General features: G+C 44.5%; 1 protein-coding gene across 2 annotated transcripts in view; it reads right to left on the reverse strand.

Annotated features, from left to right (window-relative positions):
- The window catches only part of ADCY8 (adenylate cyclase 8), a 135,806-nt gene that overhangs the window by 19,306 nt on the left and 89,986 nt on the right, over positions 1 to 26,514 (reverse strand). For both annotated transcript variants that reach the window (XM_083621868.1, XM_083621867.1), the window contains 5 exons: positions 14,666 to 14,766; positions 12,061 to 12,262; positions 9,309 to 9,398; positions 8,165 to 8,337; positions 3,196 to 3,277 (listed from right to left, as the gene is read on the reverse strand). In XM_083621868.1, the coding sequence (XP_083477994.1) occupies positions 3,196 to 3,277; positions 8,165 to 8,337; positions 9,309 to 9,398; positions 12,061 to 12,262; positions 14,666 to 14,766 (648 nt within the window). The remainder of the gene's footprint in view (positions 1 to 3,195; positions 3,278 to 8,164; positions 8,338 to 9,308; positions 9,399 to 12,060; positions 12,263 to 14,665; positions 14,767 to 26,514) is intronic.

The raw sequence follows: 26,514 nt of genomic DNA on the forward strand, positions 1-26,514 counted from the left end.
TTTCCTGTGGACAATTGGATTTTAAACAACTACCCGTGAGTAGAATGGAAAATTGGATCCTTAAATACCTTAATTTGGCACCGAAACGGGGAAGGTCTTAAACAGGAAGTCCGCCTTCCCCTTTTGTAAATAGATTGAAGCAAAGACGTTATAAGCTAAAGCCTTTGAAAGCTTTTGGCAAAGGATTAAATTTTCATCGGTTAAAACTATAAAAACCCCCTTGGAAGCAGGAGAAGAGGGGGGTATTTTGGATTTAGGGAGCCTGCAGGAGAGAGTGAAAAACCAAATTACCACTGCTCCGAACCTGGAAAGGGCTGCCAGAAAGAGTGAAGTTTTGGGAGAGTTCATTGACTGCGAACAAAACATTTTTGACAGCTAGTTAAATAAGAGAAAGATACTGTTTCCATTGTCCTCTTCTGCGTTTAAAAAGGAGGAAAAGTAACTGGAAATTGAAACTATTTCTATGGCTTGAATTGTGTCTGAAAGGAATGATACAAGTGGAGACTGTTTCCCTCTAGAGGGAGTTTTTGAAACTGTCACAGAAGTGCAACTGGGGAATCACCAGCTGCAAGATAAGTTATTGTGAGAACCAGAGATTGACCTTGGACCACTCAAAATGTTGACAGGAGAAGCCATTGTGACGGTATTATGCAAGATAAGCGACTCGCTGGAACAGCTTCATAAGAAGACGGATGACATGTCCTTTAAAATTGACAATCAAAAAGTGACTAATTGGAGTCAAAAAGTGAGCACCAACACAGAAATAATTCAGGACTTGGTACAAGAATTTACTTTGGCAGGAAAAATTGTGGAGGAGAAAAAGAAAGCTGTGGTTGTTGAGCCGAAAGCAATACAAGTGGGATCCTCAGTCTTACAGAAGCAAATTGAGGATTATAAGTTGAGGCCTTCTATGATTGAATCTAGAAAAAGCCAGATTTTGAGGACTGGATCCCGGCTTGGACGGAAGAAGGAAAGTTGGAAAGATCCCTCTATGCAGGGATTAACTGACTTTTGGGACATGGACTTGGGTCTGGAGGAGATTGGAGTTCTGGGGGCCTTGGGACTTCGAGGAATTTCGAAACATGTCATGAAACATCTTATAGACCTCAGCTTCAACCATGGAAATTGGGCTGACCTGCCTGGAAGGAATAAAAGCATCGTTAGGTTGGAGTCTTCCCGAGATCTGCTCTTTGGCATTAAAGAATACGAAGAAAACCTGCAGAACGGACCTGGAAAAGAGTTAAGAGCCTCGGACATAAGATCTCCAGGTTGATGGACTATATGGAATTGACGGAAAGGACTGGCAGAATCCGAAACCAGGGGGAGGAGATGGTGGAAGAAGATTAATGAATTTAAAGTTTATATATAGAAATACTGTAAAATTAATGAATGATAGAAAAATGGTGGAAAGAAGCAGAAATGTTATAAGGAGTTAAGCATATAAGTATTTTAGTTTTAATGATACAAAATATGTCAAGATATTTATAATATGACAGATAATAGAGAAAGATGGAAAGAATTTGCTGAAACAATTAATAGAAGTGGAATACAAAAAGAGAGGTGAGAGGAAGTCGAGGAAATAAGGGAATGAAAGATAGAGTATGGAAAAGGTGTGTTGTATGTTTTTAAATGGTTATTGTTTTGTTTTGTTTAGAGTTAAGGTGGGTTAGGGTTATGTTTACTTTAGTTTAATGGGTTTAGGTTGTGTTTTGTATTGTTTATATATTGTATTGTATTGTTTTTGCTTTCTTTCTTTGTTTTTTCTCTTTTGCTTTTTCTTTCTTTCTCTTTTCCTTTTCTGTAAACTTTAAAGGTAATAAATATTATTTAAAAAAACAAAAAACAAAAAAAATGGAAGGACAGATCCTGAAGCTGAGGCTCCAATACTTTGGCCACCTCATGAGAAGAGAAGGCTCCCTGGAAAAGACCCTGATGTTGAGAAAGATGGAGGGCACAAGGAGAAGGGGATGACAGAGGACGAGATGGTTGGACAGTGTTCTCGAAGCTACCAGCATGAATTTGACCAAACTGCGGGGGGCAGTGGAAGACAGGAGTGCCTGGCTTGCTCTGGTCCATGGGGTCACAAAGAGTCGGACACAACTAAACAACTAAACAACAACAACTCTCTGGTCACTTCTCTCCTTTCTCTCCAAGATCAGCCCTTCCAAGGGAAAGGAGGGAGAGAGAAACACACACATGCACACACTTCCAAGGGATCTGGAAAGATGCTAGATTTAAGTAGAATTCATCTGAGTCTTGGCAAGCACATAGATCTGAAACAGGAAGTGGGGAAGAGTGTCAGTCTTCTAACTTCCTCCTTCACCTCTATGCACTTTTCAAGGGAGAGGAAAGCAACCGGCATCACAACTTCATGACCAAGGAGGCAGTGTGTGTGGGTTGTGGGCACCACACCCCTGCCTTAACAAAGTGATGCAAACACAGACACCACTGGGATAAATTACCCTGTCTCTGCTGAACTCAACATCTGGGGCACAGATAACCACCCCAAAAAATTGTGTCTCACATTAAAGACTATTTACATCCACCTCTGCTTTGGGATTTGATTAATTTGGAATGTGTTGCAATGCTGGGAAAGACAGTTGGAGAACTGAGAACCTAGATCAGGACTCGTTTATCTGGCCCATGGCGACCCCCGCCGCCCACTCTTACCGGTGCTGCGCTGTGCGGCTGCCCACTTCCAGGTCGGAGGAGCACCGGATATAGCTTGTGCGCATGTGCAAGCATTATTTTCGGTGCACATCCGGGTCGGAGAAGGCCTGTGCACATGCGCACAAGCTATATCCGATGCTCCTCCGACCCAGAAGTGCGCTGGAAATAGTGTGTGCGCACGCATATGGGCACGCATTCCCCCGCCCTCTGGCCCGTTGCGTGATCGACACTGGAGACACTGCCCCGAGACACAGTAAGTTTGCTGACCCCTGACCTGGATTATAGAGAGAGAAATAGAGAGAGAGAACAAAACTGCATAGAGAAGGATACTTTTTCTCCCTAATCAGTCTTTCTTTAAGGTTAATTAGACATCCAATTATTGAAGGTCATAAAATTCTCCTGGTTGATATTTCATTATTCGCTCCAAATGGCAGCCATTAGTTGGAAGGTAATTGCTAAGGAGCCACTGTGGATATTTTCCACTTTTGGGGAGAATGTGAAATGAAGAATAACCCTTTGCCTTACCTGTTGGCCGTGGTAAAATACAGCAAGCAGAAACATGGCCATGAGGAGCAAGGAGGCTTCCTTTGTCCCCAAAAAGTCTGTGCTAGAAAAAAGGTGGGGGAAAAAAGAAAGAGTAGGAATCGCAAAGGTTCAAATACAAAGAAATTAAATAAAAGACCCGCCTTGTAGGGTCCATGTGCAGGGAAAAGGTTAACCTTTATCACAGTGAAAGCATCTATCTTGAACTAAGGCTGCCTGGGCCAAACCCACTGTCCAGATTAACTGCATAGTGTGAAGCTACATATCTTGCATTATTGCTATTATTAGTTATTAAATTCGTATCCCACCCTTCATCTGAAGATCACAGGCCAGTCGGCAATATAAAAATACAAAATGAGAACACAAAATGCATAATAAAACAAAGCAACACCGCCAAACGCGGGGGAGCCCAATTCTTACTGGGAAGGCAGCGTGCAAAGCTGATCTCTTCATTCCTCCACTGTGGCTAGAACAGAGATTCCTGCACAGTGCTCGATTTACGTATAAGCTAAACAAGCTATAGCTTAGGGCCCCATTCTCTTGGGGGTCCCCCAAAAATTAAAGGAAAAAACCTGGATGTACATTTCCAAAATATAAGATAAAAAACTAATAAAACAAAACCTACATACAGCAACAGTGTTTTGTGTTGTGTAGGCTCCTATGGTGTAAGTAATGGGCCCCGCCTGCTAGCCTGCTCTCTAAAATATCACTGGTTTGCTCATTTCTATATATAGGGTGCCTATATTCTGCATGGACTGGTTGCATGGCAACATGGGCAAATGGCTTGAGATACCTATGAGATCCATAAATTACCATATAGCAAATATTCAACACAAAAAACAGAGACAATTTGTTGTTGACAAAGGACAGCCAGACATATAAAGGGCCCCATTGCCTTCAGTAGCTTAGGGCCTCATCAAACCTAAATCCGGCCCTGTTCCTGCACTCGGTATGCATAGGAGCTTTAGGGGATAAACTCTCACTGGTGCCATTATAGCATTTAATCCCCAAAACCTCTAAGTGGTTGGCATCAAATGTCCTATCAATATTAAAGTAGGGTTACCAGATGTTATGTACTGAAGTTCTCACCCTGGGCCAGCAGGGGGGTACTGTAGATAGTTTTCACTTAGGTCCACATATGCAAATAAGGGATTGAAAGTGGCGTTCAGTGATTGGATAGTTACAGAAAATTGTTACAGTTGCATGGTAGTGGAGCTCTATATAAGCAGGCTGGCTGAACCCTTGAGTTCTGTTCTGACCCGTGAATAAAAAAGAGCTGTTTGAAGAATTGCTGTGTCGTCTGATATGTTCACCCACTATTTAACACCAGATGCCCCTGTTTCCCGGGGACACTCCCCAGATTTGCGAATAAGTCCCAGACAAATTCCATCCCTGGAATGTCCCCGGATTTCATGTAATGTCCCCGGGAAACGCAGCAGCGGCAGTCTCAGCAGCCCGGAGCAGTTGGCTCTGGCTGGCTTCAGGAGCTGCACGGAAGTCCCCATATGATGGTGGTGCAGGGGGTCTAAGATGCAGCTTCCGGGCTGCCTCTACCTTTCCTCTGAAAGGTAGTGTAAAGCCTCGATTCCCAGCTGACGGATCCCCGCCCCCTCCTGCTTGCACACAAGTAGGAATGGGATTGGGGCTTGTTATGTACTGAGTTGAATAGGATCCAAAATGCAGCAGTCTGATGGTCCACTGGAGCCACCCAATCCAACTCCAGGTGGAAGTGAATCTGCAACCTGATTGGCCTACAGGAGAATGCCAGAATTAGCCAATCACGTGGGGCCCATTGTATAAATAATGTATATAAAGCAGACATTTCGGGGGAACTTCCATTCCTCACTACTCTGAGCTGAATAAAGAGCATGAAATCCACACTCGACTTCGAGTATATTTCAGGGCTGCTCCGATGGAAAGGGAGGTATTGCGCTGCCCAAGCCTCATCACTGCCGCTGCTCTCGGCCCTCCTTCTCCACATTTCCCATGCCTGACCCACTGCGCACTGCTTCCCCACCACCACCACCGAAGAACTCAGGGGCTGCCCAGGCTCATGGAGAAAGGAGATAGAAGCCTCAAAGGAAGGGGAAATGTGGCGGTTGAGGTCAAGGTGGCTGCCACCGCCTTCACTGCAGCATCAACGTCCGAACGTGTAGTAATTAATTAATTAACTAAAGTGTCCCTGGATTCATTGAGAAAAAATCTGGGAACCTTATATTAAAGGCCCCATGCAGTTCCATGCAGGACTCTACTCTACAATTCTTGTGCACGAGCATTTCACTGATAGTCACACTCCAACATGGGTTTTGCAGTCTTCAATTCCTCAGGAGGCTGTGTTTGTGAGGCTCCTACCTGTGAGAGGGGTAGGGGAGTAAGGATCGCAGGGGGATGTGAACAGATAAGCCTCCCCTTCCTACACATTGCCTTCCCAATAAGAATTGGGTTCCCTTCTGCTTGCGATTATCTCAGGAAAAGCAAGGCCTGAAGCTGCCAGCTACATAATTAAGGCAATTTCTCGTTCTGCCCTCACTTTTCTGCGTTCAGAAAAGTGAGAGAGGGAGGAAAATACAGCTTTAGCTTCTCTCAGACATTCACACCTGATGCCTGCACCCCATCCTCATTTCCATGCGACAGCCTAGCCGGCAACTGACAAGAGAGCTGCATTTTTTGACAGTAATAGGAGTAAAAGATTGACACCTCAAACCATCCGTGGTATTGCTTTCCTATTTGTGGATCCATAATAAGGACACCCTCTTTCATTTCTGATGAATCCATTTCCCAGCTGATGAGATATTCCCAGCACCACTAAGGAATTATCTTGTCTAGATATGAGATGACTCGGGTAAGGCTCTCTATTTCTCAAGGCTATTTTTACTTTCGTTATTTGAAGAAATGAAAGGATGTTGTGTAAGGATCTGTTTATATACCCAGCAGAAATGGCAAACCTTTTTCCCCCTCTTCCCCTGAACTGCAGTACTTCAGTCAGCACAATATGTTCACGAGTGCTGGAGAGGGTCAGGGGGAAGAAGAGGGTATTCCAGACTTGAAATGACCCTAGTAGAGAAAATCCCTGAGTGTAGAAAGCTAGCTTGTCAGGGATAAACCTAAGTTGAGCCCTTCTCCCTGACATGCTAGATTTCCAATAGCAGGAAGTTTGGGGCAAGGGAAGCAGTCAAAATGAGGGCTCCCCACCCGCAGTAGTTTCCTCAAGAAAAAGCTGAATGTAGAAACTAGTGCTAAGTCAAGACAATGGGAAAAGTGAAAAAAACCTAAGGCATGTATAGTCGTGGACCAAAAAATAAATGAATCATGCAACATGAAAAAGAGACATCTCAGAAAGAAGAAAATTGCTTCCCCCCCCCCCCCCAGGCCCCAAAATTCTATTTATTTTATTTTGGAGGTGGGGAGCAAATCTAGTCCAACATACTTACAAGATTGCTACTGTCTTGACGAATACTTTATGTAATTAGTAACATATTGGGCAGGTTTGCTCCTAACACCATTTACATGGAGCTTTGATCTGACACAGCAAAACAAATGTTATGTTTCTTAAGCCAGGAGGCTCAACTCCTGATTGAAATTCACTGCAAAGTGTAAATATTCCCAAGCATGACTTGCATGTTGTTCCCCAAAGTTGTTGCAGAACCCCCAGTTCCGCTTTCAATAGTTGGGAGCCAAACTCACGCCAAGGTACAAAGGCCTGTTCTTGGATCTATTGCAAAGTACACTGCCCAAACTGTACCGTATACTGAAACATAGGAAACTACCGTATTTTTCGCTCTATAAGGTGCACCAGACTATAAGACGTACCTAGTTTTTGGAGGAGGAAAACAAGAAAAAAAATATTCTGAATCCCAGAAGCCAGAACAGCAAGAGGGATCACTGCGCAGCGAAAGCAGCGATCCCTCTTGCTGTTCTGGCTTCTGGGATAGCTTCGCAGCCTGCATTCGCTCCATAACACACACACACATTTCCCCTTACTTTTTAGGAGGGAAAAAGTGAGTCTTATAGAGCAAAAAATACGGTATCTTAAACCAAGTCATCCCATAGGTCCATCTAGCTCAGTACTGTCTACACGGACAGGCAGCAGCTCTGAAGCTTTTCCAGCTCTAACTGGACATGCCAGGGATTGAACCCAGGACATTCTGCATTCAAACCCTGTGCTCTGGTGCGTTATGGAGGTGAAATAAAAAATTTAAGGTCTTATATATATAATAAATGTTCATAAATGTACCAAGCAAACACATACATAAATATATAAACCACATGTCTGAAGCAGCACAGGAAAACAGTCCTGAAACCATTTTGACTCCCAAACTGACCAAATGATTTCTCTGCAAGGTGAAGGGAAATGGAAAAGCCTCCCCGCTGTCTTTTCATTCACAAATCCTGTCTTAAGGGTATGTCTGTGTATGAATAGGGTGAGCCTGTGACCTGTATTTATCATTACAAAAGACTGGCCAGGCTCCCCAGGGTATCTAATCAAGTAAGCATTAACAGGTAACCTGCCAGACAGGAGGTAAACAATGCACTCAGATTTCTGTTGTAGACCGCCCTTTCTGTGATGTAGGTATGATGTGTCTGGGGGGTGGTCTTGAGCTACACCCCTTCTGTGATGTATGTATGATATTTCTGGGGGTGGTCTTGGACTCCAGGGCGGGCAATTTAAAATGTCTATATAAGGGTGGGCACACCTTGGTTCAGGGTCCTCCTCTTGTGTGTGAAGGGGACACCCTGTTGCAACAGTTCAATAAAGATCAGGCTTACGAGCTGCTTTGCTTCTCAATATTCTCTGGTTGGCCTCTGTTGTTTTCTCCGACCGATGGAGAACCTACAAAGGACTCTATAAGGGCTCTTATGTCCCCCATAGTTTATTATAGAAGGAAGAGGGGTAATTCAATGTCATCAAATATCCCAGCTGCAGGCGTTTAAAGCTGCGTTAAACACTTACTCTCCATTGTGATTGATGTCGTCGTATCGCAGGAACAGCGAAGCGTAAATGGTCTCTGTCAGGAAGCAGTAGATGGCAATCATAATGAGCAGCACCGCGAGCTTGAGGACGGAATTGAGACGGAGGAAGACGGCGCAGGTCACCATCGCCAGGATTCCGGTGAAGACAAAATACTTTGGAAAGGAGATTGGGATAGGAATTCGTTTCAGCTTCCAGGGTGGGTGGGACCAAAGGCTTTAAATATTGGGGGCACACTGCTTTTGCTTTCTCTTTCGCAGAGTGCATCGGATCACCCGCCCGCTCGCCCTTTGATCCGGTTGACCTTGCTATGCCTGTCATGGGGTCGTCTGCCGTTGGGGCAGGGGCCTAGTAGGAATTTTATCTGTTTGGCTGATTGGCTGGTGCCACTTGGTTTTTGCCTACTACTTAGCAATTCGTCGCAACTTGTAAGGTTGCGGTTAGGCATTGGTTATAAAAATTGCTGGTGGAGGGGTCAGGATAGGCTGTGCCTGCCCCTTCAATTGCGCTGAAGGGAATTTCGTTAAAGGAATCCTGGGGCTTGCCACAATTTCGTCCAATCCCTGAAATGGGACCAGGGCCGGCAAGCCTTGGGGAGCTGGTTGGGTGAGCGGTGAGGGACTGTCGCTCAGCTCAACTGATCCCCAACATTGTCTTTCCCTTGACTGGCTTCCGAGGGAGTTCGGATAGTCAGTTCTGTCCCAGGCGGAAGGACAGATAGTCATAACCAATGCCTAAGCAACCACTCACAGATTATGTATTCTAATAAAGTTGTGGCCAAAATAGTGCCAAAAACCTTAAATTAAAATTACGTGTGATTTGTGAATTATTTGAGGGGTGGCTTGGGGACCTCCACACAAAACAAGAACAACCAGTGTGATCGAGTTAGATGTAGCTCAATGAGTAGCAACAGCTCTCCAGGATTTTTAGCCAGGGGGCACATTTCCCAGTCCTATCTGAGATATTCTACATGCAAAGTGGTCGCTCACTTCAGTGACCAGGGGGTGGGGTGGGCCTTGACAGTGACAGTCTCTATTGCATAAGCACTCTCTTGCAGAGCCTTCGAATGGGAAGGTTAGTTGTGAATAAATGCGCTGCCTTTCTAAAACAGTCTGCTCAGAATTACCTCTGGGTAGGAGCAAAGGTCCGTCAAATACACAGAAGAGTTGAAAGTCTGGTTCTTAAAGGGCATCGGTTTGTCAAAATCACACCACAGCTGTGGACACAGAAGGAGAAGAAGAATTTTTATTGCAAAAAATCAAGTCATTTATGAGTCAGCCATATGAGAGTGATTAAATACTGGCTTTGGGTATCATCTGATGGTTCAACATTGACAAGGGATATTACCTTGTGTGTGTGTGTGTGTATTTTAGTCGATAGGTCCCTTTTCTGCCTATCAAAAATCCCTCAAAGTAGCTTAAAAGGTAAAGATAAAGGGACCCCTGACCATTAGGTCCAGTCGTGGCCGACTCTGGGGTTGCGGTGCTCATCTCGCTTTATTGGCCGAGGGAGCTGGTGTACAGCTTCCGGGTCATGTGGCCGGCATGACTAAGCCGCTTCTGGCGAACCAGAGCAGCGCACGGAAACGCCGTTTACCTTCCCGCTGGAGCGGTACCTATTTATCTACTTGCACTTGACGTGCTTTCGAACTGCTAGGTCGGCAGGAGCAGGGACCGAGCAACGGGAGCTCACCCCACTGCGGGGATTCAAACTGCCAACCTTCTGATCGGCAAGTCCTAGGTTCTGTGGTTTAACCCACAGCGCCACCTGCATCCCCAACAAAATAGCTTACAACAGAATAATAACAAATTAAGAAAATAATGAAGCATCACTAGCAAATCTCACTGACAAGATTAAAAATATTAAAATGGCAGGTAAAATAAAAATTCTCATAAGGTTTTGGGCAGAAGGAAGGTTCAGCACAGGCCAAGAACAATGGGTGAGTGTCGCCAGCCTCCCTGCTTGGAAGAGTAATGAATCAGAATTGGCGCGGGAAGAGAATTAAAGGTTTATTGTAATATTACTATTACAATCAATTTATTAATTGCCTTCTACATCAACATTTCAAGGTGATTACCACGAGTGTTCATTTCTTAGGGTTTCAGTTTTGTCTTAACTATATCCACTGGTTTTGTTGTCTTCAACTGTTTTTAATTATTTTATGTGTAATAAACCCTTTTATCCAGGCAGACCCTGTTTGGGTTGGTGGAGATAAGCCTATACAGCGGTACCTTGGTTTACAACCATAATCCGTTCCAGCGGTCCGGCTGTAAACCAAAACAGGTTGTAACCCAAGGCGTGCTTTCGCCAATGGGGCCTCCCTCCCAAAATTGGTTGTAATAATAAAAAAGAGGATTGCAATCCAAAAAAAAAGGGACACACACTTCCGGGTTTGACGTGGTTGTAATCCAAAGCAGTTGTAATCCAAAGCAGTTGCAAACCAAGGTACCACTGTATGACTTACCTAAAAGTTGGAGAACCTCCGGAACCAAACAGTGAGAACCAATTTCCTGGTCATGAACAGTTTAGATGTCTGAGAAACAGGAACGTGTCAAAGAATTAAGGCTCTTTGCTAATTCAGTCAAATCTGATGTGGGTTATATTTATACATCTTAGTCTATGGGAAGCTGAATTATCACAGCTGACTATATGTAGTCGGAAGATAGATTGATAGATTGAAACTTTATTTGCATTAGCCACTAGACGTAGCAATAAGATAAAATATATCAGGGACAGAACTAAGCAGTTAGCTGTAAAAAATACTTTTTTATTATAAAAAAGGTAAAGGACCCCCGGATGGTTCAGTCCAGTCAAAGGCGACTATGGGGTGCGGAGCTCATCTTGCTTTCAGGCCAAGGGAGCTGGCATTTGTCCGCAGACAGCTTTCCAGGTCATGTGGCCAGCATGACTAAACCACTTCTGGCGCAACGGGACACGTGATGGAAGCCAGAGCACACGGAAACACTGTTTACCCTCCCGCCACAGCGGTACCTATTTATCTACTTGTACTAGCGTGCTTTCAAACTGCTAGGTTGGCAGGAACTGGGACAGAGCAACGGGAGCTCACCCCGTTGCGGGGATTCGAACCGCCGACCTTCTGATCAGCAAGCCCAAGAGGCTCAGTGGTTTAGACCACCCGCATCCCTACAAAATACTTTTACATCAATACAAATGACAGAACTGATACACGTTCCTTCAGCTGCAGATCATACATGTGAGCCAATAGGTTTTCTTTTGATTTCTTTTTTTAAAAAAGCTGAGCAATGTTAGAAAGTTAATCAAATAATAGATCTTATTCTCATTGCCCCTGCTAAAAAAATTGCAGTTTTTGCTGTCGTTTGGTTATCTTGATCTGCCAGAAGAAAGGACAAGCAACCTGGTATGAATAGTAGCAGAGTGGTAAGTAATAACCTCATTCCTCAAATCTTTATAAAGAGTACAGTCTAGCAGTACATGAGCTAATGATTTGATACTGCCATCTCCACACGGACATGAACTGTTTTCAGTGGAATTTTTTTTTAATTCAGCCCTCCAGTATGAGTCTATATGTAGCTGGAAATAGCAACATATACTGAGCAGAATAAAGCAGGAGGATTTTCTTTTTCTTTTAAAAAAGATTATCTTCACAAGGGACAAATCAAGCTCCATGTAATCCCACACTACAGCAGACTGATTTCCCCTGATGTTCGACAGCTTTGACTTGTCTGTGTGACAACATTAAAACCCTCCTTTATATACATGCATTAGAAGCTCCTGCGGCTGAAAAACAAAACAAAAAGCTATCCATTGAAATAATTCATAAATCTTCTTCCTCTCCCCCAGGCCTGCCCTGCCCTCTGCCCATCTTCAGACCCTTCCCGACCCCCTTGGGGGCTTACGATGTTGATGATGGCTCCCAGGAAATTAATCATAATCGAGGCAAAGATGATGACGTTCCGGGCCAAGTAAGTCTCGTTGATCCAGCAGCACGTTTTCCGGAGCACGAGAGGCAAGCATTTATAATCCTCCGCGGTTGTGATTAAGACGAGAGCCGAGTGCAGCATAATCAGGATTGAAAACTGGACGATCATGGGTACCATACTGAGGAAGGGGAGGAAAAAGAGGATATCGTGAGAATCCATGTGGAGGTGTCTTGAAAGAGGAATAATAAAATAATAATAAAATTTTATTTACGGTATATCCCGCCCTCCCCAACCAGAGCAGGGCTCAGAGTGGCTAACAACAATAAAAGTAACACAACATTCTAAAATCAATTCATTTTAAAATCAATTCAAAATCAAATTCATGGCAACCATTGGGCTAGAGTTTTGTGAGGATTACCAAAGGAGGGGGTCAGACTGTGCCTTGGCCAAAGGCCTGGTGGAACAGCTCTGTCTTGCAGGCCCTGTGGAAAGATGACAAGTCCTGCAGGGCCCTAGTCTCTTGTGACAGAGTGTTCCACCAGATCGGGGCCATGGCCGAAAAAGCCCTGGCTCTGGTCGAGGCCAGCCTAGCCTCCCTGTGGTCCGGGACCTCCAAGGTGTTTTTGTTTGAAGACCGTAAGGTCCTCCGTGGGACATACCAGGAGAGTCGGTCCCATAGGTACGAGGGTCCTAGGCCGTATAGGGCTTTGAAGGTTAAAACCAGCACCTTAAACCTGATCCTGTACTCCACCGGGAGCCAGTGCAGTTGGTATAGCACCGGGTGAATGTGATCCCACGGCAAGGACCCTGTAAGGAGTCTCGGCGCGGCATTCTGCACCCACTGGAGTTTCTGGTTCAGTCTCAAGGGCAGCCCCACGTAGAGTGAGTTACAATAATCAAGTCTGGAGGTGACCGTCACGTGGATCACAGTGGCTAGGTCAGGGCGAGAAAGATAAGGAGCCAACTGCTTAGCTTGGTGGAGATGAAAAAATGCTGCCTTTGTTATAACTGCAATCTGCACCTCCATGGAAAGGAAGGTGTCAAAGATTACACCCAAACTCTTAACGGACGCTGCTGGCACTAATTGCGCCCCCGCAAGAGATGGGAGTTGCGCCCCCCCAATCCCATAGCATCCCAACCCAGCCAGAGGACCTCTGTCTTCGAAGGATTTAACTTCAACCGGCTCCCATGTAACCATCCAGCCCCAGCTTCCAAACATCTGATCAGTGTGTCTGGGGCTGAGTCAGGATGGCCATCCATCAACAGATAGAGTTGGGTGTCATCGGCATACTGATGGCAGCCCAACCCAAAACTCCGGACAAGCTGGGCGAGGGGGCGCAGAAAGATGTTGAGAAGGAGAAGAAGAGTGTTTGGAGGACACAATTTTGGGATATGTGGGAGCAGGGAGTTCAAGGGAGCACGTGAGGCAAAAGCTGGAAGAGGGATAGGGAAGAGGGTGGAGGGCAGAGGAAAATAGCTTGGCGGGAATAAGAATTTAAGGAGAGTTTGCTGGATCAGGCCAATGACCCATCTGGCCCAGTATCCTCACAGAGGCCAACCAGATGACTGGGGAAACCTGGAAGCTGGACACGAGCATAACTGTACTCTGGCCACCTCTGATTTCCAGTAACTGGTATTTGGAGGAACTGGTTTAGGATAGTGGTTCTCAATTGGTGCGGGACTTGATATCTTTCTGCAGTGCCTGCAAGACAGAGCTGTTCCGCCTGGCCTTTGGTTTGGACTCAGTCTGACCCTTATGTTTCCCTCCCCTTATGGTTTTGATTTATGGGCTACTATTAAAATGAGGCTGCATTTTAAAATGTATTTTAACCCGTATTTTAATAAACTGGTTTTGTTTGTTTGTTTGTTTCCCACCCACATTATGTTTAATTGTAATTTTAATTGATGTTAGCCGTCCTGAGCCCGGTTCTGGCCGGGGAGGGCGGGGAATAATAATAATAATAATAATAATAATAATAATAATAATAATAATAATAATAATAATAATAATTTATTACTTATACCCCGCCCATCTGGCCGGGCCTCCCCAGCTACTCTGGGGATTTTGTAACAAAATGTGGGGTAATGGAATACCCTTGAAACTGGAGGGGCAGGCGATGGTCGACCTCCGTTCCCCCATTCTCCATAAGCCAATGCCTAACCGCCAAACCTTACAAAGTTGTGACGATTGCGAAGAGGTAGGCAAAAACCAAGTGGCCTGTGCCAATTTGCCAAATGGAAAATGCCCGACTCAAGACGGGCAACCAACCGAAATCCAAAGCAAGGCCAAAGGACACTTAAATTAAAGGGAGGGTGGGCGGGTGTTCGGCAGCGCGAAGCAGGTGATTGGCACATGTCGCGCTGCCGTTTTTATTCTTTCCCCCACAATCACCCTTCAAAATGATTGGGCAATAGCCCTGGGTGATTGTGGTGCCACCGCAGAGTAAGCATGATAGCCCAGGATGCTTTGGGGAAGCCATGACTGTTTAAAATGGAAAGATGCTCCTTCAAATGTACTGTGCAATATGAGGCCTGAAACTATTCAGATGGCTGCCTGTTCAAGAGAAGTTTCTGCCTTTACCTCGAAGAAGGAAGCAAGCTTTGGATCGCCGTGATAAAGACGAGGACCATGAACGCACACACCAAATTCGACTTGAACACTTCGTCCCTCATTTGGGAATACTGAAATAGAAAAGGGAACACAGAGGGGAAAGAAATAACTTTAGTCTGCTTTGACAGCTCTGCGAAGAGAGCAAGACAGCTTTGCGAGGCTTCTGGGAAATTAGCAAGGCGATCCGGTAAATTAATTAGCTTCCTAGGGTGAGATTTTTTTAAAAAATAGGAGTTATATATATAGAAAAATCCCCTCAGAAGAAATATGCAGTGGAGGAGATTTTAAATCACCCTCACCAGGGAAGCAAAAGCCGACCGCTCCATCTTGCAATGAACTTTTCCTCGCCTGCTTTTTTCTTTTCATATAATGAGTCACATTAAAGATGTTTTTTGAAAAGGCAACAACTTCTGCCACTTAAGCCAAAGTAAGATTCTACAGCCAAAAGGCTGGGGTTGAGGGACTGAACGCAAAATGAGCAGCAAGGAAGGGATCCGTTTCGTGAGATATCTAGAGAGCAGAGGGGTGTATGTGTTTGAGCTTACGTGATGCAGCCGCCGCTCACTGGAATCCAGGGAGCTCAGGATTGAACCTTCTGCATGTAAAGCATGTGTTGGACCTGTTCTTTCGGAAGATAGGTAGTGCTAGAGCGCTAGAGGTGATTCACTCCAACAGGTAAAGGGGGCTTATCAGGTCTAGATTTAGGTTTGATGAAGCCCTAAGCTACTGAAGGTAATGGGGCCCTTTATATGTCCAGCTGTCCTTTGTCAACAACAAATCGTCGCTGTTTTTTGTGTGTTGAATATATACCATATGGTAATTTATGGACTTAATAGATATCTAAAGCCATTTGCACATGCAGAATGTAGGCACCCTATATATAAAAATGAGCAAACCAGTGATATTTTAGGGAACAGGCTAGCAGGTGTGGCCCATTACTTACATCATAGGAGCCTACACAACACAAAACACTGTTGCTGTATGTAGGTTTTATTTTATTTGCTTTTTATCTTATATTTTGGAAATGTACATCCAGGTTTTTTCCTTTAAATTTTGTGGGGGCCCCCAGGAGAGTGGGGACCTAAGATATAGCTTGTTTAGCTTATACATAAATCCAGTACTGGTACTCTTTTCTATGATCGAGCTGCCTGACTTGAACACTAGGCAAGCTCATGACCTGACGGCAGCTGCGACTGATCTGGAAGTCCTCTGCTCTGGACTTCTATAACTTACATTTCATGTTGGGTCACACTATCCCAGCTGGACCCAGTCTTGGAAAAATAGTTTTTTAACTATTCAGCCATGAGCTGAATTAGGCCTGCCAGGCTGTTTTGGTTGAGCGAGACCCACCTGCCCCACACCTGAGGCCAAAGGGGGTTGACAAACAGCTGATAGCTGTGACAAAGTGCCACAGGTGGAACTATGCAAGCCCTGACCACCTCGGGAGGTTGTGGACTCTCCTTCCTTGGAGGTTTTGAAGCAGAGGTTGGATGGCCATCTGTCATGGTTGGCTTAGCTGAGATTCCTGCATTGCAGGGAGTCAAACGAGATGACTCTTGTGGTCCCTTCCAACTCGACCATTCTATGATCAGTTGATTGCCGGGGCTTGCATCTTCGACACTTTGCGAGCCCCAAAGATCAACTGATCATGTGCACGGATGAAAGTGGGTCACTTGATGTCATTGTGATATCCAGCGACTGACAGGTGGACAGCTCCACCCATCTCTCAAACTTGGGCCATGGGGGAGGTAAGGATGTAGAACTCTAAGGCCTTTTCAGAAAGACAGCCCAGGCCTGGAAGCAGGAACAGCTGGGTTGGTGTTGTGTACTAGGTGTGTTATTTGCTCCTCAGCCTCAGGGCTGAGGCTTGGACAGGTTCTGGTCCTACTGGATTGGACTGGAGTACACCTATGTTAAAATTTCTGTTTCCAACATTGGTTTGGATCCAGATATGAATCCTCTTCAGACGCTCATCTGTGCAAGTTAAATCGTGGTATCTCCACCCCTCATCCCTGCCACCTTCTCTGTGTTCATCAGGGATGGTCTACAGAGGTTCCAAAACATCTAGGAGCCTCCACAAGTGCAGAATCTTACCCTGCAGTACTTTTGAGTATACGGAGGGTGTGGGGATGAGGGGTCAGCATGCGCACATTCATGTACACTCTCCCTTCCTTGCACCTCAATATAATCCCTCTAAATGATTGTGTTTATAGGGCTATAGGTACAAATAATGTATGACTTGAGACCAGCTTCTTACATTGATTTCTAGGGGACCTAGATTACTCTGGATTCAACTCACTGTTGAATTATTTACTTATCAAAACTATCTAGGTGATATACAATATCTAGAAAACATGGAAAAGATGGAAAACACGGATCCATATCAGAAACACCCTTCAAAACCAGAACAGAACTGTCATTAAATCTCAAGTCAGGGCATGAACAGAAGAAGGATTGTTAGCTCAGTGGTAAAACATTGGCTTTGTATGCAGAAGCTCTGCAGGTTCCATTCCTGGCATATCCAGGTTTGGCTAGGAATATCTGCAGTCTAAAACCCTGGAGAGCCATTGCTAGTCAGTGCGGTAGGCAACACTAAGCTACATGGACCAATGGTTTGACCTTTCTGTGCTTCTAAATACCTCTTGCGCTTGTCAACTGGCTTTCAGTATGATGCCACTTATGAATGTGAAGCTTTTGTCTAACTATCGTGGTGACCAAACCATCATGAACCTGTCCAAAGGTCCTCCTCCTGCTCAAGGCATCTCAACTACTGGTAATTTCCATGCCTTGTGGCAATGAATTCAATACATTATCCATGTGTTATGTGCAATGCTTCTTTTCATCTGTCCTAAACCTACTGGCAATAAGTTGTACCAGATGACCCTACAGTTGTGATACACCACTTTCATCAACATCAAAAAAGGGTACAAAGGAGGTGGCGGATTTGCATAACATTTTGAAATAATTAGCATAAGTTAAATAGAAGTACAATGAGTGGTATCCAACTTGCACGCCCCATCAGTGCAATGGGATTTCCCCTCCTCTTCTGCACTCTGTTCCTTCCCCCAATCTGCTCTGGAGGGCTGGGGGAACCCCCAGAACAGATTTAGGGGTGGGGTGAGGAGAGGGTGAGAATTCTGTTGGGCAAGCAGAAATCCTTGCTAGCGATGGATACAACCCATTCACCAAGTGGGGAAGGCTACAACCAAGTGATGAGTGTCTCTATTCACTCCATCTTCCACATGCTATTGATGGGCAACTCTCCCGCTTTGTGTTCTTTATCTATAAAATAGTTATGGACCTTCAAATAGAGGATGCTTTCGAGAAACACTTGTTCCCAGTAGGATACGTGGGTACCCGACGCAACACTCTAAATGTTCTGAGAGATGGATGGGTGATATCTGCACCTACTATCTGTACATCATTCATAATTCTACAATAAAATCTGTGGCACATCATAATCCTGTTGTCGTTTAGTCGTTTAGTCATGTCCGACTCTTCGTGACCCCATGGACCAGAGCACGCCAGGCACTTCTGTCCTCCACTGCCTCCCGCAGTTTGGACAGAATCATGCTGGTAGCTTCGAGAATACCATCCAACCATCTCATCCTCTGTCGTCCCCTTCTCCTTGTGCCCTCCATCTTTCCCAACATCAGGGTCTTTTCCAGGGAGTCTTCTCTTCTCATAAGGTGACCAAAGTATTGGAGCCTCAACTTCACGATCTGTCCTTCCAGTGAGCACTCAGGGCTGATTTCCTTAAGAATGGATAGGTTTGATCTTCTTGCAGTCCATGGGACTCTCAAGAGTCTCCTCCAGACCAGAATTCAAAAGCATCAATTCTTCGGCGATCAGCCTTCTTTATGGTCCAGCTCTCACTTCCATACATCACTACTGGGAAAACCATAGCTTTTACTATATGGACCTTTGTTGGCAAGGTGATGTCTCTACTTTTTAGGATGCTGTCTAGGTTTGTCATTGCTTTTCTCCCAAGAAGCAGGCGTGTTTTAATTTCGTGACTGCTGTCACCATCTGCAGTGATCATGGAGCCCAAGAAAGTAAAATCTCTTACTGCCTCCATTTCTTCCCCTTCTATTTGCCAGGAGGTGATGGGACCAGTGGCCATGATCTTCGTTTTTTTGATGTTGAGCTTCAGACCATATTTTGCGCTCTCCTCTTTCACCCTCAATAAAAGGTTCTTTAATTCCTCCTCACTTTCTGCCATCAAGGTTGTATCATCTGCATATCTGAGGTTGTTGATATTTCTTCCGGCTATCTTAATTCCAGCTTCGGATTCATCCAGCCCAGCCTTTCGCATGATGAATTCTGCATATAAGTTAAATAAGCAGGGAGACAATATACAGCCTCGTCGTACTCCTTTCCCAATTTTGAACCAATCAGTTGTTCCATATCCAGTTCTAACTGTAGCTTCTTGTCCCACATAGAGATTTCTCAGGAGACAGATGAGGTGATCAGGCACTCCCATTTCTTTAAGAACTTGCCATAGTTTGCTGTGGTCGACACAGTCAAAGGCTTTTGCATAGTCAATGAAGCAGAAGTAGATGTCTTTCTGGAACTCTCTAGCTTTCTCCATAATCCAGCGCATGTTTGCAATTTGGTCTCTGGTTCCTCTGCCTCTTCTAAATCCAGCTTGCACTTCTGGGAGTTCTTGGTCCACATACTGCTTGAGCCTTCCTTGTAGAATTTTAAGCATAACCTTGCTAGCGTGTGAAATGAGTGCAATTGTGCGGTAGTTGGAGCATTCTTTGGCACTGCCCTTCTTTGGGATTGGGATGTAGACTGATCTCCTCCAATCCTCTGGCCACTGCTGAGTTTTCCAAACTTGCTGGCATATTGAGTGTAGTACCTTAACAGCATCATCTTTCAAAATTTTAAATAGTTCAGCTGGAATACCATCACTTCCACTGGCCTTCTTATTAGCAGTGCTTTCTAAGGCCCATTTGACTTCACTCTCCAGGATGTCTGGCTCAAGGTCAGCAACCACACTACCTGGGGTGTACGAGACATCCATGTCTTTCTGGTATAGTTCCTCTGTGTATTCTTGCCACCTCTTCTTGATGTCTTCTGCTTCTGTTAGGTCCTTACCACTTTTGTCCTTTATTACGGTAATCTTTGTACGAAATGTTCCTTTCATATCTCCGATTTTCTTGAACAGATCTCTGGTTCTTCCCATTCTATTGTTTTCCTCTATTTCTTTGCATTGCTCATTTAAGAATGCTTTCTTGTCTCTCCTTGCTATTTTTTGGAAATCTGCATTCAATTTCCTGTATCTTTCACTATCTCCCTCGCATTTTGCTTGCCTTCTTTCCCCCGCTATTTGTAAGGCCTCGTTGGACAGCCACTTTGCTTTCCTGCATTTCTTTTTCATTGGGATGGTTTTTGTTGCTGCCTCCTGTATAATGCTGCGAGCCTCCACCCATAGTTCTTCAGGCACTCTGTCCACCAAATCTAAATCCTTAAACCTGTTCCTCACTTCCACTGTGTATTCATAAGGGATTTGACTTAGATTGTATCTGTCAGGGAACTGACATCGGAGCCAGAAGTGGAGGCAGGTCTCCCAAGCGATGCCGGAGAAGGGCCAAGCAGGGAGAGAGGGGACTCATCAGCTGGGGAAGGAAATCAGCGTAACACCAGGGATAAAGGGGGGCGGAGGGGGGAATCGGAGAGAGGGCTCCAGGACTCTTCGCTGGAGACCAGCGGGGAGAGCACAGGTCCTCCGCTACCCACACCCACCCTGCGCAGAAGACTTCTGCACAGGGAAAGTAGGCGTAGACTTGGCGTCAAAGAACTTCTTTGCTGGAAGAAGTTCAAGAAACGCCCACTGATGGATTCTGCCAGCGACTGAACAGCCACGGAGTGGATGGCTGTCCAGCGAGAAACAGTTTAACCAGGCAACCTAGCCCAGAGCGGTGGTAACTTACGCACAAGCAACCCCAATGCCATTACAGCATCTTACCGGCCCAGTGGTTTTTCCTACTTTCTTCAGTTTAAGCTTGAATTTTGCTATAAGAAGCTGATGATCTGAGCCACAGTCAGCTCCAGGTCTTGTTTTTGCTGACTGTATAGAGCTTCTCCATCTTTGGCTGCAGAGAATATAATCAATCTGATTTCGATGCTGCCCATCTGGTGATGTCCACGTGTAGAGTCGTCTCTTGTGTTGTTGGAAAAGCGTGTTTGTGATGACCAGCTTGTTCTCTTGACAGAACTCTATTAGCCTTTGCCCTGCTTCATTTTGCTCTCCAAGGCCAAACTTGCCCGTTGTTCCTTTTATCTCTTGATTCCCTACTTTAGCATTCCAATCCCCTATAATGAGAAGAACATCCTTCTTTGGTGTCGCTTCTATAAGGTGTTGTAAGTCTTCATAGAATTGGTCAACTTCAGTTTCTTCAGCACCAGTAGTTGGTGCATAAACTTGGATTACTGTGATGTTAAAAGGTCTGCCTTGGATTCGTATCCAGATCATTCTATCATTTTTGAGATTGCATCCCAGTACAGCTTTTGCCACTCTTTTGTTGACTATGAGGGCCACTCCATTTCTTTTACGGGTTTCTTGCCTGCAGTAGTAGATATGATAGTCATCCGAACTGAATTCTCCCATTCCCGTCCATTTTAGTTCACTGATGCCCAGGATGTCAATATTTATTCTTGCCGTCTCATTTTTGACCACATCCAACTTACCCAGGTTCATGGTTCTTACATTCTAGGTTCCTATGCAATATTTTTCTTTACAGCATTGGACTTTCCTTTCGCTTCCACGCATATCCACAACTGAGCGTCCTTTCGGCTTTGGCCCAGCCGCTTCATCAGCTCTGGATCTACTTGTACTTGTCCTCCGCTCTTCCCCAGTAGCATGTTCGACACCTTCTGACCTGAGGGGCTCATCTTCCAGCGTCATAACTTTTATATGCCTGTTGTCTTTGTCCATGGAGTTTTCTTGGCAGGGATACTGGAGTGGCTTGCCGGTTCCTCCTCCAGGTGGATCACGTTTGGTCAAAACTCTCCACTATGACCTGTTCATTTTGGGTGCCCTGCTCAGCATAGTCCATAGCTTCTCTGAGTTATTCAAGCCCCTTCGCCACGGCAAGGCGATTATGATCCATGAAGGGGATCATAATCGTACACAGTGTTTAAATTGCAAACTGCCTTGGGTACCTTCACAGGAAGGTAGTACATAAAGACAATAGATATAGAATCTATAAATATTCAGAAGATGGTTGTTTATGAATGATTATTAGGACAGCAACAAAACAACAACAAAAACCCATCGCTGTTGGGAAATTAATCGTGTTAACATACCCCAAACACACTGAATGATGACCTCTGTTTTATTGGCAGCTGCTATGCTGGAACGGGAAAAATCTCTAGGATCCCAAGGTGTAAGGAAATGAGAAGTCTGTCAAATAGTAAAGTTCAGCCAACTAACTAGAGCCAGTACATGAAGGGACAGCCATAAGATTAGACACAAATCTAATCTTATGGCTGAGTGGCAACCTTATGTAGACCTTTGGAGGGACAGACATAATTTAAATAGCAATTGTTTTGCTGCACTGTAATACACTGGGATGCGGGTGGCGCTGTGGGTTAAACCACAGAGCCTAGGGATTGCCGATCAGAAGGTCAGCAGTTCGAATCCCCAAGACGGGGTGAGCTCCCGTTGCTCGGTCCCTGCTCCTGCCAATCTAGCAGTTCGAAAGCACATCAAAGTGCAAGTAGATAAATAGGTACCGCTCCAGTGGGAAGGTAAACGGCATTTCCGTGTGCTGCTCTGGTTTGCCAGAAGCCGCTTAGTCATGCTGGCCACATGACCTGGAAGCTGTATGCCGGCTCCCTTGGCCAATAAAGCGAGATGAGTGCCACAACCCCAGAGTCGGTCACGACTGGACCTAATGGTCAGGGGTCCCTTTACCTTTACCTTTAATACACTGAACCTTAACACACTTAATATGTTAATTATCTTGGCATGATGGTGTTTTTATGTTGTTGAATTTATATAGGATGTTGGCTTGGTAAAAAGAAAAAAGAAGAAAAAGAAGATTGCATTTCTGGGGACATGGGATGGGTAGAGAGCTCTGTTGGATCACATCAAAGTCCAGAATGCTGTTCCCACGGTGACCAACCAGTAAGCAGGACCGGAACTCAACAGCAGTCATCACTTGTATGTAACTCCCAGCCTATCGACATCAGGCAGGCAGGCACCCTCAACTTTTTGGTGCCTGCTGAGACAAGCCTACCCAGATATGTAGAACATTGTCATGTGTTTAAATGACGGAATTTAGAAAATTGGCAAAATGTCTGGATTTTTGAAATTTTCCAAAAAAAAGCTCAACAACCTTTTTCTCCGGATTTTTACTTCTTGAAATATGGCAACCCTAAAATAGCTGTTTTTAAACTGTTTTAAAACAGTTTTAAAACTGATGATTTTGTCATTTGGTCCTTTATGCAAACAGCTTTATAGTCGTTGTTGTTTTAATAGTGACATAGTCCGAGAGTGGTGGGACGCGGGTGGCGCTGTGGTCTAAACCACAGAGCCTAGGGCTTGCTGATCAGAAGGTCGGCAGTTTGAATCCCCGTGACGGGGTGAGCTGCCGTTGTTCAGTCCCTGCTCCTGCTCACCTAGCAGTTCGAAAGCATGTCAAGTGCAAGTAGATAAATAGGTACCGCTCTGGTGGGAAGGTAAACGGCGTTTCCGTGCACTGCTCTGGTTCGCCAAAAGCGGCTTAGTCATGCTGGCCACATGACCCAGAAGCTGTCCGCAGACAAATGCCGGCTCCCTCAGCCTATAGAGCGAGATGAGCGCCGCAACGCCAGAGTTGTCCGCGACTGGACCTAATGGTCAGGGGTACCTTTACCTAGTCTGAGAGTGAAGGGAGAACCCAGCTCCCATCCTCTCTGAACAATGGTTGTGCAAAAGCACATAAAGCGTTTAAAAACCATATTGTCAGAAAAGCACTGTTTAATGTTTGGATAAGATACAAGGAGTTGCTTGAAAATAAAACCCCAAGGTGGCTGTCACCAATGGAACCGAAGGCTCAGAAAAAGCTCAATATGGAGGCCAAATGGCCGAAATATTGGGAAATTTTGGAACAAGAGGGAGACAGATTAAAACTGCAGAGTTTTGAAAAATTAAAAAATAGAGTGCGAGATTGGCTTCACTATTATCAGATAATGGAGGCATATAATTTGGATAAAAAAATTGGCTTCCAGGTGGAAAAATCAAAATTGGAAACAGAACTGTTAGATCCCAAACTAAGAATTTGTCAAGAATGTATAACTTGCTGTTGAAATGGAATACTCAGGATGAAACGGTGAAATCTGCTATGATTAAATGGGCACAAGATGTTGGACACAATATCATGATGGCTGACTGGGAACAGTTATGGACCACAGGTATGAAGTTTACGGCATGCAATGCCTTAAGAGAGAATATAATGAAAATGATATACAGGTGGTACATGATACCAGTCAAGCTTGCAAAAATTTATCATTTGCCCGATAATAAATGTTGAAAATGTAAAGAAACTGAAGGTACATTCTTTCACCTTTGGTGGACATGCCCAAGGATTAAGACTTTCTGGGAGATGATCTATAATGAAATGAAAAAGGTATTTAAATATACCTTTCTGAAGAAACCAGAGGCCTTTCTCTTGGGCATTGTCGGCCAATTGGTGCCAAAGAAGGATAGAACTTTCTTTATGTATGCCACAACAGCAGCAAGAATACTTATTGCAAAGTATTGGAAGACACAAGATCTACCCACCCGGGAAGAATGGCAGATGAAGGTGATGGACTATATGGAACTGGCAGAAATGACTGGCAGAATCCGAGACCAGGGAGAAGAGTCGATGGAAGAAGATTGGAAGAAATTTAAAGACTATTTACAGAAATACTGCAAAATTAATGAATGTTAGAATGATGTTGGAATGAATTTATGTGACTTTAGCAGAAATGTTATAAAGGTTTAGGAAAAAACAGACTGTTAATTGGTGAAAGGAGGGAAAGTAAAGTTTTATTAATATCAAGATAAATTTACAGGACAAAAATTTGAAAGGAGGGAAAGGATTTGCTGAAATGGAAAAGTGACCTAGAATACAAAAAAGAGAGGTGTGAGGAGGTCAAGGAAATAAGCTAATGAAAGAAAACAAATGGGAAGAGTTGCTGTATTATTTTTTTCTTGACTTTTCTTTTTGTTTAATGGATTTTAATTCTTTTTTTTCTTTTTGATCTTTCTTTTTTTCTTTTTTGTATTTCTTCTTGTTTTGTTTAAAAGGATGTTTTTTTGATGTTGCTTTTTGTATTTTTTTAAAAAAACTTTAATAAATATCTTATATATATAAAAAAAATGGTTGTGCAGGCTAGGGTGAATAACCAGGAATCATGGGAACTGTTGTCCAACAACCTCTAGAGCAGCGGTTCTCAACCTATGGGTCCCCAGATGTTGTTGGACTACAACTCCCATCATCCCTGAGCTCTGGCCTTCCTAGCTAGGGGTGATGGGAGTTGTAGTTCAACAACATCTGGGGACCCACAGGTTGAGAAAGCCTGCTTTAGAGGGACACAATATCTCCACCCCTATAGCTAGGGCAACAATTTTTTCCTGGCTGTGGTGCATATAAATTGACTAGGAGATGCTTCCCCCACCATTTAGCTCTTGGGGCCTAACCCTAAATTTTAAAGCACTTCCAATGCACATATAAAAAAACGTGACTTTCCCCTGCCCTGAAGAATCCTGGGAACTGAAGTTTCCTTCCTTACGGGGGTTCAGTTTCCAGCTTCCTTAATAAACTACAGTTCCCAGGTTTCTTTGGGGGAAAAGTCATGTGCATTGGACGTGCTTTAAACATATGGTGTGCCAGAGAAAACTGCATTTTTATGCGCCAGCAGGCTCCTGTTTAGATACAGAAGCTAAAGGGGGAAAGCTGGTGACTTTGGACAGGCACTCCCCACCCCCAGGAAAAAATAGCATTGTCAGGCAATGAAAGCTTAATGCAGCCAGTTTACAACGTGGTTCAGCATTAAGTGGTTTGAAGCCTTATCCTTTCTGATGGGCAAGTACTGGACTGATGCCAAAATAACTTGGCTCCCAAGAAAGCTCTTCTATTATAGACATTTAACCCAGCTAAGCTTTCAATTGCTATTTACGGTTTGTCCTTCTTCTTAAAAAAGAAAAGAAAAAAGTATCATCATTATGATCTGGCCATTGCAAATTGAATTGCAGTCATACAAGAAAGCGGAGAAATTAGATGAGCTGACATGTTTGCAGGTCTGCGGTTATTATCTGTTTCCCGAAAAGAAGAAGAAAATTAAGTGCTGTTATTTGATTTTCTTCAAGGTTGCTTTCCCTATTCAGCTTGTTTCCAGTATTTCGGAAAATAATGGGATTAAGTGGGCAGGGGGCACTTCCGACCGGTGAGAGTGAGACGCCTTCCGACAAGGAACGCGTCTTGGAAACCCCCACCGAAGCCAATGGGAGCTGTGGAAGATGCTTGGACAAGCGATGGGGGAGATGCAACTCTATGAGTCTCATCAGTCTCATAACCCTTAAATTAAAGGTGTATGGCTTCTCATGCTAGGAGGCATTCATGTTTGGAGCAAGGCCTGGAGAAAGATGTTCTGGTGTGAAAGGATTGTGAGCTTCATCCAGTTCCGCTACTAAAAAGCAAACTCCTAGGCTCAGCATGTGTTCACGGAAGCACCACATTCAAACCAAGTCCTACTCAGAATAAAACCCACTGAAATAAACAGGCCTGAGTCCACGTATGACCATTCTTGGATATCACCCTATCACCATTGCTCCTAGCTTG

This window comes from Podarcis filfolensis (genome assembly GCF_964270895.1).
Source record: "Podarcis filfolensis genome assembly, chromosome: 7".
NCBI lineage: Eukaryota > Metazoa > Chordata > Lepidosauria > Squamata > Lacertidae > Podarcis > Podarcis filfolensis.